This window comes from Colobus angolensis, unplaced genomic scaffold (assembly GCF_000951035.1).
Source record: "Colobus angolensis palliatus isolate OR3802 unplaced genomic scaffold, Cang.pa_1.0 Scaffold336, whole genome shotgun sequence".
NCBI lineage: Eukaryota > Metazoa > Chordata > Mammalia > Primates > Cercopithecidae > Colobus > Colobus angolensis.
The window spans coordinates 312622-324755 of NW_012116666.1; the positions used below are offsets into that span (position 1 = coordinate 312622).

The 12134-nt window shown below is 52.7% G+C and overlaps 1 protein-coding gene across 1 annotated transcript in view; it reads left to right on the plus strand.

Moving 5' to 3' along the window:
* The window catches only part of NINL (ninein-like), a 167231-nt gene that overhangs the window by 137777 nt on the left and 17320 nt on the right, over positions 1–12134 (plus strand). Inside the window, exons 14-17 of the mRNA XM_011952171.1 lie at positions 663–795; positions 2467–2573; positions 3726–4009; positions 5830–6876. Coding sequence (XP_011807561.1) covers positions 663–795; positions 2467–2573; positions 3726–4009; positions 5830–6876 — 1571 coding nt within the window. The remainder of the gene's footprint in view (positions 1–662; positions 796–2466; positions 2574–3725; positions 4010–5829; positions 6877–12134) is intronic.

Here is a 12134-nt window from a genome sequence, read left to right on the forward strand (position 1 = left end):
GAACCCGGGAGGCGGAGGTTGCAGTGAGCTGAGATCCGGCCACTGCACTCCAGCCTGGGCGACAGAGCAAGACGCAGTCTCAAAAAAAAAAAGAAAGTGATGTAAGGGCTGGGCATGGTGGCTTACGCCTGTAATCCCAGCACTTTGGGAGGCTGAGGCGGGCATATCGCTTGAGGCCAGGAGTTTGAGACCAACCTGACCAACATGGTGAAACCCTGTCTCTACTAAAAATACAAAAATAAATCAATAAATTAACCAGGCGTAGTGGCGCACACCTGTAATCCCAGCTACTTGGGAGGCTGAGGCAGGAGAATCGCTTGAACCTGGTAGGATGAGGCTGAAGTGAGCTGAGATTGCGCCAGTGCCCTCCAGCCTGAGGAACAGAGCAAGATTCTGTCTCTAAATAAATAAAGTAGAAATAAAAGTTTTTAAAAGTGATGTAGGGCAGAGAAAGTCAAGAAAGGACCTTTGTTTTGGCTTATCTCACCATGTCGTTAGCGACTTAAAATCCAGATGGTTTCCTGCAGGAAGCTGGGAAGCAACAGGCTGTCACCTCACAGTGCACCTCACCTGCAGGGGACCCTCCTGGAGGCCAGCTCAGCCATCTCGCTGGGCTGAATAGCTGCAGCTGCTAGAGGAGGTGTCTGGCTCTGTCCCTGCAGGACCTGCAGGACCGCAACGATGAGCTGCAAGCTGAGCTGGAAGGCCTGTGGGCGCGGCTGCCCAAAAACCAGCACAGCCCCTCATGGAGCCCGGGTGGGTGCAGACGGCAGCTCTCTGGACTCGGCCCAGCAGGTAGGAGCCTGTCCCTGGAAGGGGGCTGACCCAAGGCCTGCTGTTGACACCAAGGCCCAGAGCCAGGAAAGGAGAGTGGAGATGATGAAGATGATGATGTTGCTGTGACCTGAAGGGAGGTGGTCTGCTCTGCAGGGTCTTTCCAAGGAGGATCCAGTAATGCCACAGGGTGACCTTGCAACACGGAAGGTCACCTGGAGAGGGAGGAGGAAGGGAGGCTGAGGTTGGGCAGCCCCAGTTCTGGCCCAGGCTCTTCCCACATCTGAGAGCTGTTTCAGTGACACGGTATTTGCTGAGACTGAAGAGCTAAATCCCGGTGAATGTGCTGGGGCCTCCCAGTACTCAGGCCTATTCAGACGGAGGCTGTCGGGCTTGCCCTTGCTGCTTCTTTGTGATGTGGTAGCTGGCGCCACCCCCCAAGTCTCAGTGAGGCAGGGAGGCACCAGGCACCAAGGGGAGCGGCCCCACCTGACCGAGTGCCCCTGTGCTCCCAGCCAATGGGACTAGGACAAACTCCACGGACCCAGAGGCCCCAGAACCCACGTCGAAGTGTCTCTGGCTCCTCTGCAGAGAGAATGGGGGTCCAGGTGCTGCAGCCGCCCTTGAGGTCTGCAGTGCTCCTTTTGGAGGATGGGGCGGCCTCTGCCCACCCAATAGCAGCATTCAGTGCACGTGGCTCCGTGTCCACGGCTATGACAGGAGCCCATGGGGACCCAGCAGTCCCAGCTGCTTCCCTCGCTCCCCCGTCATGGCAACCTCAGCCCCTCAGAGAAGATTTTGCTGCCATCTGTAATCCTGGGAGAACTTCAGAGTTCTCCTTTTGCCCTGAGACTGTTTACTCAATAAAATAAAAAAAATAGGCAATATGGGAACCTCCTAGGGGAGCCTAGTGGGGGCTTTTGTGCATGTGAGACCGACCTCCCGGGACCCCTAAGGCACCCCCTCCCTTGCTGGCTCCTGGATTGGAGTCAGGCTCCCAAGGCGCAGCCCCGACACCTGGCAGACTCTCAGGAAGCTGCAGGGAGGAGCAAGACCCCGCCGGCCACCCATCCCGTAAACACACATATCCAGGATTGCCTGTACCCAGGGTGGTGACTGTGGGTCTGTAGCCCCATTGATGTCCCACCTGGACGCCGCTGGCCGTCACACCTCCCTGCCCATCAGCCTCAGAGCGCTAATTCCAGCAGGGGTTAGTGTGCCAGACTTGTCTCTCAGAACCTGGCATCATTTGTGTGATGAAATAATAACATAGGACCACCAAGAAAAGGTTATCTAAATAGATAGGTAATCTCCGTGCACAGCGCTCTGGTCATCTGCACATCATCTAAAGCTCTGCACCACCAGGGATCTGCTGTGCCATAGCCCACTCCATCCTTCCATTTCCTCCGTGACCCTGACATCTTCAGCAAACAGGATTTAGGGTGCAGTAAATGTACCACAGCACAGCGTATTTTAGAGACTGAAGGGGCTCCTGTGAATGATGTGGGGAGCTACCTATTCTCATCTCTGAGTGTTGTGGTAAATTACGGAATGCTGCGTACTGAGGAGTGCTGACTTTCAGGACGCAGTGTCATCCTCACGGCCAGCACCGCCTGCCCCTCACTGGAAGGTTTGGAAGGGGCCCCCGTGGCATCCTCAGTGTGACAAACGGAAGTGTCCTCTTGTTTGCAGGCATTTCATTCCTGGGTAATTCTGTTCCAGTGAGTATAGAAACGGAGCTGATGATGGAGCAGGTGAAGGAGCATTACCAAGACCTCAGGACCCAGCTGGAGACCAAGGTGAGCGTGGGGCTGTGGGGCCCTTGGGAGCAGCTGCTGTGTGTCGAGCAGCTTTACTTGGCCACACTGACATTTCCACGTGTGTCTGCCCTGGAATCCTTCGTCTCATTGTGAGCCCGTCGGGAGGTAAGTTTGTAGGGAAATGCAAATAAAACTGACAGGCTCCCCGAACCCTCTTTGGAAGGACACAGGACATAGGATGACTGACGGGAAGGGAATGGTGTGATGCTCTAGAGTGTCACAAGGGGACACTTGAGGCAGCGCCGTGGCCAGCCCTCCTTGCCAGTCTGTGGGTGGGAATCAGTTACTGGCTGTGCTCCAAGCCTGAGTGTCCTGGCATTTGCCCCCGACGTTGCTCAGTGGCTTTGAGGCCAGGGCCATCCTGGATGAAGCTGTCAGGATGAACTTAGCCCTGTTCTGTTCCTAGACTGTGGTGGCTTTTGAGGGACAGTGCCCACGACTTGTCATGTGTCCAGTTCCTCCGTCTGAGTAGCAGCTAGGTGGAGCTGCCTGCGGCCATGCCCTGGGGGATCCCTGAAGGATTAACTGGAAGCTTCGATGAGCCCTGCCCACACATGGTTGGATGGTATTCCTTCCACTGAGGGTCTCCACACTGTTCAGAGTCACCCCGAGGTTCTGCAAACGTTCTACCCTCTGTGTCCCTTGCAGTGCTCAGCCAGATGCTCTAGTGAGCCCCGAGCTTCCTGTCCCTGCGTGCCGCCCTGCCTCAGGGGGAATAGGTGACTCGCACCTCACTAGGCCCTGGGGAGCACCACCAGCATTCATGTCTCTGTCCCCTTCAGCACACCCTGGCACCTCAGTGGGCCCGGATGCCGGTCTCTACACACTGTGCCAGGCGGTCTCTGCACACTGTGCCAGGATGCCGGTCTCTGCACACTGTGCCAGGCGGTCTCTGCACACTGTACCAGGCGGTCTCTGCACACTGTGCCAGGCGGTCTCTGCACACTGTGCCAGGCGGTCTCTGCACACTGTGCCAGGCCGGTCTCTGCACACTGTGCCAGGCGGTCTCTGCACACTGTGCCAGGCGGTCTCTGCACACTGTACCAGGCGGCTTCATGTTTCTGTGTTGTGGCAGCAGCCAGATCATTTTTAGGGCCTCCTGGTCCACGGGGCTCATGTTTCTCGTTTTAGGTAAATTACTACGAAAGGGAAATTGCGGCACTGAAAAGAAACTTTGAGAAGGAGAGGAAGGACGCGGAGCAGGCTCGCAGGTGTGAGGTCAGCGTGCTGGAGGGTCAGAAGGCTGACCTGGAGGAGCGCCACGAGAAGTCTCAGGAGGTCATCTGGGGCCTACAGGAGCAGCTGCAGGACACAGCCCACGGCCCCGAGCCTGAGTGGATGGGCCTGGCGCCCTGCTGCACCCAGGCACTGTGTGGTCTGGCCCTGCGGCATCAGAGCCACCTGCGGCAGATCAGGTCCGGCTGGCTTCTTTCGAGATTTCAAGTCTGGGGTTTCTTGCCAAGAACCAAAATTTGAAATTAGATTTAGGAAACAACTCAGAATTGCTGTGCCTCCTGACTGGGTGGTTTTCCTCTGGGCAGATGGGTGAGTGCCAAAAGAACAGGTCTTGGCACGAGGATTTTGGCTCTAAATTTAAAATATACATTGAAGCATGGGCCGTGAAGCCGTTCACTGTGTAGAAACAGCCCAGTGCTCTGTACCCTCTGCCTCAGCCGTGCCTGGCAGGAGCATCGCCTCCCTTGCTCAGAGCCGCCCACTTCTCCAGGGCCAGGCAGGGTAGTGTGTGGGGAAATAGGGAAAGGCCTGAAGCCCTCGACAATGGGAAAGATGGCCAGCTGGGTTAGTGAGATTCCCAAAAAGGCTCAGGTGTGCAAGCGAGATAGAAGGCTTACAGAAAGCCTGCACTGGTGTTTTGTGTGTTCTGGTGTGGGCTACATGTGAAGTGACCGTGTCTATTCTTGGGGGCATGTGAGGTAGGAGAGGAAGTGCCTGGTCATCGCAGACAGGCTGCTGCTCAGCTGGCACCCACTGTCCTGTGGAGAGCATTGGCCCCGGCTTAGAAGAGGATGGGCCCTCCCACCACACTGACCGGGCCACCCCCAGCCTGACAGATAGAAAGTCATCTTTCTGGCCGGACACAGGGGCTCACACCTATAATCCTAGCACTTTGGGAGGCCAAAGCGGGTAAATCGCTTGAGCTCAGGAGTTCGAGACCAGCCTGGCCAACATGGTGAAACCCTGTCTCTACTAAAAACACAAAAAATTAGCTGAGCATGGTAGCAGGCGCCTGTAATCTCAGCTACTTGGGAGGCTGAAGCAGGAGAATCACTTGAATTTGGGAGGCGGAGGTTGCAGTGAGCTGAGATCTTGCCATTGCACTCTAGCCTGGGCCACAAAGGAAGACTCTTGTCTCAAAAAAAAAAAAAAAAAAAGTCATCTTTCCATCCTGTGCCTCCCCAGGCTTTCAGCTATTTCCCCTTAAAGCCAAGAGCATGTGGTAAGAGACTGGGTCAGAGTCCCTGCAGACCCCACTGGGGACAGAGGAGCAGGCACCAGCAGCCCCCCTCCTTTCAGCATCCAGGCCGTTCTGCACCTGGCCCCCACCCCTAGCTGTCTCTGGCAGCCTGCTCCTGGGGAACTGCTGTCCCCACTCTGCAGGACTCCCGATCTGCCAACGCTTGGAGGCAGAGCCCCCTCTGACTACTTCCTTGCTCCCCTGCCCTGGCCAGGCATGGACCACATACCCCTCCTGGTGCTGTAGTCTTGCCGGCCCTCACTTCGCTTCCACTGGACTCTCCTGCAGGCCGCCAGAGGTCCCAAGGCCCAGCAGCTTTGGGGATTTAGGGGACAGTTTTGGCTCTGGGTCTCCAGCGCAATCCTGTAGAACCCACTGCAGTGTGGGCCACGTCCTGTGTTTGCCCTGTCCAGTTGGGAGCCTGTGAGGGCTTAGAACGCGACCTGCATGGCCGAGGGGCTGCAACCGGGTCCTGCTTGGTGGCGGCCATCTTCCATATGAACACTCCACATGGAAAGGGTTCGTGCTTGGGCTTCCGTGTGCTGAACCTCGCCCCGTGGGGCAGATCCTCTTGTGGACTCTTAAGTAGGGCCCAGGGTATAGGTTGAAGCTGGGGCTGAGGGAGGCGAGGAGGGATAAAGAAAGCCAGCCACAGAGAGAGGAGGTCGCAGCCATTGAAACAGCTGGGCAGACTTTTCAAACCCGAGAGAGGGGCTGGGGGAGGCAGGGCTGTGGTGTGTGAGGGTTCTATTTCTGCAGGAGAGAGGCCGAGGCGGAGCTGAGCGGAGAGCTGTTGGGGCTGAGAGCCCTGCCCGCTCGCAGAGACCTGACGTTGGAGCTGGAGGAGCCGCTGCAGGGACCCCTGCCACACGGGAGCCGGAGGTCGGAGCAGCTGAACTTGGAGAGTGCACTGAAGCTGCAGCCGTGTGCGAGCGAGAAGGGCGCCCAGATGTGCGCATCATTGGCCCTCGAGGAGGAGGAGTTGGAGCTTGCCGGTGGGAAGCAAGTGGACGGGCTCTCCCGGGAAGCAGAGATGCTGGGGGCCCTGCCAAAAGAAGGGCTGGTGGCAGGAAGTGGCCAGGAGGGGGCACGTGGCCTCCTGTCACTGAGCCCGTGCTATGGGGAGCGGCCACTGGCCTGGCTGGCCCCAGGCGATGGCGGAGAGTCCGAGGAGGCGGCAGGAGCCGGGTTTCGCTGCAGGCAAGCCCAGGACGCGGAAGCCACGAAGAGCCCGGGCCCCGCCCCTGCCCCGGCATCCCACGGGCCTTCAGAGAGGTGGTCACACGTACAGCCCTGTGGGGTGGATTGGGGGACTGTCCCAGAGGAGCCAGAGCTTTTCGGTGTGCCCGCGGGGCTGGAGCAGCCTGGACCCCGGGAGCTGCCTCTGCTGGGAACAGAGGGGGACGCCTCGCAAACCCAGCCACGGATGTGGGAGTCACCCCTGAGCCCGGCCGCTTCGTGCAGGGGACAGGCTGAGAGTCCACAGGCCATTCAGGAAGAGCGAGAGCGAAGCTGGAGCAGGGGCACCCAGGGGCAGGCCTCGGAGGAGCAGGCCCGGGCCGAGGGCGCCCTGGAGTCTGCGTACCAGGAGCACAGCGTGGAGGTCGCCAGGAGAGGGTCCTTGCCACCCCACCTCCAGCTGGCGGACCGACGGGGTTCCGGGCAGGAGCAGCTTGCCGCCCCGGAAGAGGGAGAGACCAAAATAGCGCTGGAGAGAGAGAAGGATGACATGGAAACCAAACTTCTACATCTGGAAGACGTCGTCCGGGCTCTGGAGAAACATGTAGATTTGAGAGAGAATGACAGGTTTGGCTTCTACTCGTTCTTAAAACTAAGAACTTAAAACTAAAAAAGCAGAACTAACCCACTGACCCCTGTTGCTAATGGTGCTGCATGGCGCTTTCTGCCGACAAGCTCGCAGCCCCTGATGGGGGCTGTGTAGCCCTTCAGCCTGAGTAGGAGTTGTGAGCCCAGCCCCGTTCCGGAATCCCACGGTCATCTGGTGCTCTACCATTGGGCAGAGAGAGGGCAGGACGGCCTTTTGGGGCAGCTCTGACTGCCCTGGTGTCCCGCCTTTGGTGTTAGGAAGTTCCTGCTGCCTTTTTTTATTTTTTATTTTTTTTAAAAAAACAACATAGTCTTGCATTGTTGCTGGTGCTGGAGTGCAGTGGCCCAATCTCGGCTCACTGCAACCTCCGCTTCCTGTGTTCAAGATATTCTTGTGCTTCAACCTCCCAAGTAGCTGGGATTACAGGCGCCTGCCACCAAGCCTGGCCTATTTTTGTACTTGTAGTAGAGAGGGGGTTTCACCATGTTAGCCAGGCTGGCCTCAAAGCTGATCAGCCCGCCTTGGCCTCACAAAGTGCTGGGATTACAGGCGTGAGCCACTGCGCACAGCCCTCGCTTCCAAAGCTTTTTCATTGTTGTTCCCAGCAGAAGCTGTATACCCATTAAACAATAACTTTTTGCTAGTGTTTTGTTGAGGATTTTAGCATCAATTTTTGCATCATAACGGATTGGTCTGCAGTTTTCTTTTTTGGTCTGTAGTGCCCTTGCCTGGCTTTGGTATCAAGTAATGCCTCATAGAATGAGTTTGGAAGTGTTCCCTTCTCTTCAGTTCTTGGAAGAGTTTGAGAAGAGGTGGTAGAAGTTCTTCTTTAAGTGGTAGAATTCACCAGTGAAGCCATCAGCTCCTGGGCTTTGTTATGAGGTTTTTTTGTTTTTTGTTTTTTTTAGACAGAGTCTCGCTTTGTGGCCCAGGCTGGAGTGCAGTGGCGCTATCTCAGCTCACTGCAACCTCTGCCTCCCGGGTTCAAGCGATTCTTCTGCCTCAGCCTCCTGAGTAGCTGGGATTATAGGCGTGCACCACCAGGAATCAGGAATTTAAAACCTCGTAATAGCTGGGGCGTGGTGGTTCACGCCTGTAATCCCAGCACTTTGGGAGGCCGAGGTGGGTGGATCACCTGAGGTCAGAAGTTCGAGACCAGCCTGGCCAATGTGGTGAAACCCCGTCTCTACTAAAAATACAGAACTTAGTGTGGTGGCGTGCGCCTGTAATCCCAGCTACTTGGGAGGTTGAGGCCGGAGAATCACTTGAACCTGGGAGGTGGAGGTTGCAGTGAGCTGAGATTGCGCCACTGCACTCCAGCCTGGGCCACAAGAGCGAAACTCTGTCTCCAAAAAAAAATACAAAAATTAGCTGGGCATGGTGGCACACACTTGTAGTCCCAGCTACTCAGGAGGCCGAGGCAGGAGAATTGCTTGAACCCGAGAGGCAGAGGTTTCAGTAAGCCAAGATCACACCACTGCACTCCAGCCTGGGTGACAGAGTGAGATTCCATCTCAGAAAAAAGAAATTCCTTTAGTGAAACTCTGTTTGTAGTAAATTTCCTGTTTTTGCTTATCTGAAAAGTGTCTTAAATGTTCCTTCATTTTTGTAAGACAGTATTCTTAGGGACACAAATCTAGATTAGCCATTAAAGGGCCGCCTTTCTGCCCTTGGAATGTCTTGTCTCCGTGTCAGAGACCTGGTTGCTGATGCTGCGTGAATGTGAATGGCCCTTGATCCGTCTGCTCTTCCTTCCATGGACTTGGTGGCTTAACAAGGCACGAAAGTGCAATGTTATAGTTTTGGAGGTTGGAAGAGGAAAGGGTCTCCTTGGGCTTGGAGTGAGATGCTGGCAGGGCTGCGGGGCCATCCAGAGGCCCCAAGGGGAGCTGCCTGCCTCGCCTTCTCCAGCGGCCTTGGCTTGAGACGTCCTTCCATCCTGGAAGCCAGCCCTGGGTGGCCGAGCCCTCCGCACATCACCTCACTCCAACACTGACTCTTCTGCCTCCGCTTTCTACCTCTAAGGACCCTCGTGATTACCTTGGGTTCCTCTGGAGAATCCAGGGTCATCTACAGTCAGAGAATGAACATCCTTCAGTCCCCCTGCTGTGTAATGTCATGTAGTCTCCGTTAGAGGCCAGTATTGTGCCACCCACAGTAGGTATCTGACTTTTGTGCTCTGGCTACTTCTGAGACCTTTATCTTTAGTGGTTTTTCTTTGCTGTGCATTTCTTTGTTTTTAACTTTTTATTTTTATTTATTTATTTTTATTTTATTTATTTATTTGCGATGAAGTCTCACTCTGTTGCCCAGGCTGGAGTGCAGTGGTACAATCTCAGCTCACTGCAACCTTTGCCTCCCGTGTTCAAGCAATTCTCCTGCATCAGCCTCCCAAGTAGCTGGGATTACCGGTGCCCACCACCATGCCCAGCTGATTTGTGTGTGTGTGTGTGTGTGTGTGTGTATTTTTACTACAGACAGGGTTTCACCATGTTGGCCAGGCTGGTCTTGAACTCCTGGCCTCAAGTGATTTGCCTGCCTCATCCTCCCAAAGTACTGGAATTACATAAGGCCTGAGCCACCACGCCTGGCCACTTTTTATTTATTTTATTTTATTTATTTATTTATTTATGTATGTATGTATGTATGTATGTATGTATGTATTATGTATTGTAGAGATAGAGTCTCACTATTTTGCCCAGGCTGGTCTCAAACTCCTGGCCTCAAGCGATCCTCTGGCCTCAGCCTCCCAAAGTGGATCCTCCTTGAGATTACAGGTGTGAGCCACCATGTCCAGCCTCTTTTTAACTTTTTATTAAAGTGTGATACACATAAGAAAATACATATATATGTACAATTAGGAGAACTGTCATCATCTGTGTTGTTGCTGTAGTTCATACATTTGCATTGCTATGTGGTATTCTGTTGTGTGAACATACCACAGTTTATTATTTTCTCCTGTTGATGGGCATTTGGGTAGTTCCTAGTTTTTGACTCTCACAAATGGAACTGCACTGAACGTTCTTGCATGTGTCTTTTGGAGCATTATGTTAGGCCGTACCTAGAAATGGGATTGTTGTGTTGTGGGTGTAGGTGTAGTTTTCTTTTTGTTCATTCTACTTGGAAAATACTGTCCCAGCCAGGCACGGTGGTTCACACCTATAATCCCAGGACTTTGGGAGCCCAGGAGTTCAAGATCAGTCTGGGCAACATAAGGAGACTGTTTCTACAGAAACTTAAGAAAAATTAGTCACACATTGTGGCACGCACCTGTGGTCCCAGCTATTTGGGAGGCTAGATGGGAGGATCACTTGAGCCTGGGAGGTTGAAGCTGCAGTGAGCTGAGATTGCACCACTGCACTCCAGCCTGGGTGGCAGAGCAAAAGAAAAAAAAAAGAAAAGAAACTCTCTGTTGAATGTATGGATTGCATTGGAATCTCATGAAAACCTCTCAGCCATCACTATTAAAATATTGCCTCTCCGGAGATTGTGGTGAGCCAAGATTGCGCCACTGCACTCCAGCCTGGGCAGCAAGAGCAAAACTCTGTCTCAAAATATATATATATGTGTGTGTGTATATATATGTATGTGTGTGTGTGTATATGTGTGTGTATATATATGTTTATATATATGTGTGTGTATGTGTGTGTGTGTGTGTGTGTGTAGCCTCTCCTCCCACTATTTTCTTCAATTAGACATATGAATGTTAAAGCATTTCACTTTATTTCTCAACCTCTCTTTTATATTTTCCGTCTTCTGTCTATATCACATTTGGGGTATTTTTTACATACCTCTGTGTTCCAGGTGGGTATCTCTTTCTTTCAGCTCTGTGTAATCTGCTATTTAACCCATTCCATGAGTTTTTATTTTGACGTTGACTTTTTGTTCATTTCTAAAAACTCTGTTTGGCCCTGTCTGATCATTGTCAATAGTTTCTTGTTGCTTGTTCATTGTTTATTTCCATCTTTTATTTATGTAAACATTGCATAACACTTATTTTTAGTTTGTGTCTAATAATTCCAATACCTGCAGTTTCTAGGGGATTGAATTCTGGCTTCTGGCTTCTGCTGTCCTTTATGGGTGGCTTTGCTCCATGTATGTTATGGTGATCTTCTATTGTGAGCTCCTATTTGCTTGATGTTAATCTCTGGGAATGTAAAGAGCCTTATGTGGGATGCTATTGCTTTTGCAGAGAAGTGGGAGGCTGCTAATCTGGAACCATCTGAACCTCCTTGCAGGGCCCTGGCTGGTGCAGGTGTCCGCAGTGCAGCTTCTGCATTCTGCTGATAGTAGTGCTGACACAGACATTGGGTGCAGGGTCCCCACAGCTTTGTATTGCATAATGCTCACCGCGTTGGTTTCAGCTTCCAGGATTTTGTTGCAGGTTACGTTTTCTTTTCATGAGGACAGTCACACAGGTTACGGTCAGCTTTGTGCAGGATCTAGTTGTTTGGCCGTCGTGTGGGGGATGGGGTGGGGCACCCCTCAGCTTTCAGCTTTGCATCAACTTGTTCTCTATTCTGGAGCCAGAGTGATAGTTTAAAAACACAGAACTCTCCTGCTTGAAACCCTTTGCTGCTTTTAATTCCAGTGACTTCTATTTATTTTTGTCTTTAGTTCCTCATGAGATAAAATGAAGGCATATGAAGAAGAACTTACGTTTACTATTATAAGCATAATACATAAAGCGGGCTAGGCATGGTGGCTTACATCTGTGATCCCAGCACTTTGGGAGGCCTAGGTGAGAGGATCACCAGGAATTCAAGACCAGCCTGGGCAACATATCAAGACCCCATTTCAACCACAACAAAAATTATCCAGGTGTGGTGGCGCATGCCTACTATAGTCCCAGCTCCTGGGCCCAGGAGTTCAAGGCTGCAGTGAGCCATGATTGTGCCACTGTACTGCAGCCTGGGTGACAGAATGAGATCCCATCTCAAAGAAAAAAAAAAATACATGAAGTGAACATGGTGAGATCATGTGGCTTTCAGTATTTTCAGACTGAAAAAATAAGAAGCTAGTCCCATATAGAGACCTATTTGGGGAATAAATGTTAGCCTTACCAGTCAGTATTAAGAATGCATTCTCTGGGTTGCAAGTAGGGGTCTTAAGCTACTTCATTGGTGATCTTTTTTTTTTCCTTTTTCTTTTCTTTTTTTTTTTTTTGAGACGGAGTCTTGCTCTGTCGCCCGGGCTGGAGTGCAGTGGCCGGATCTCGGCTCACTGCAAGCTCCGC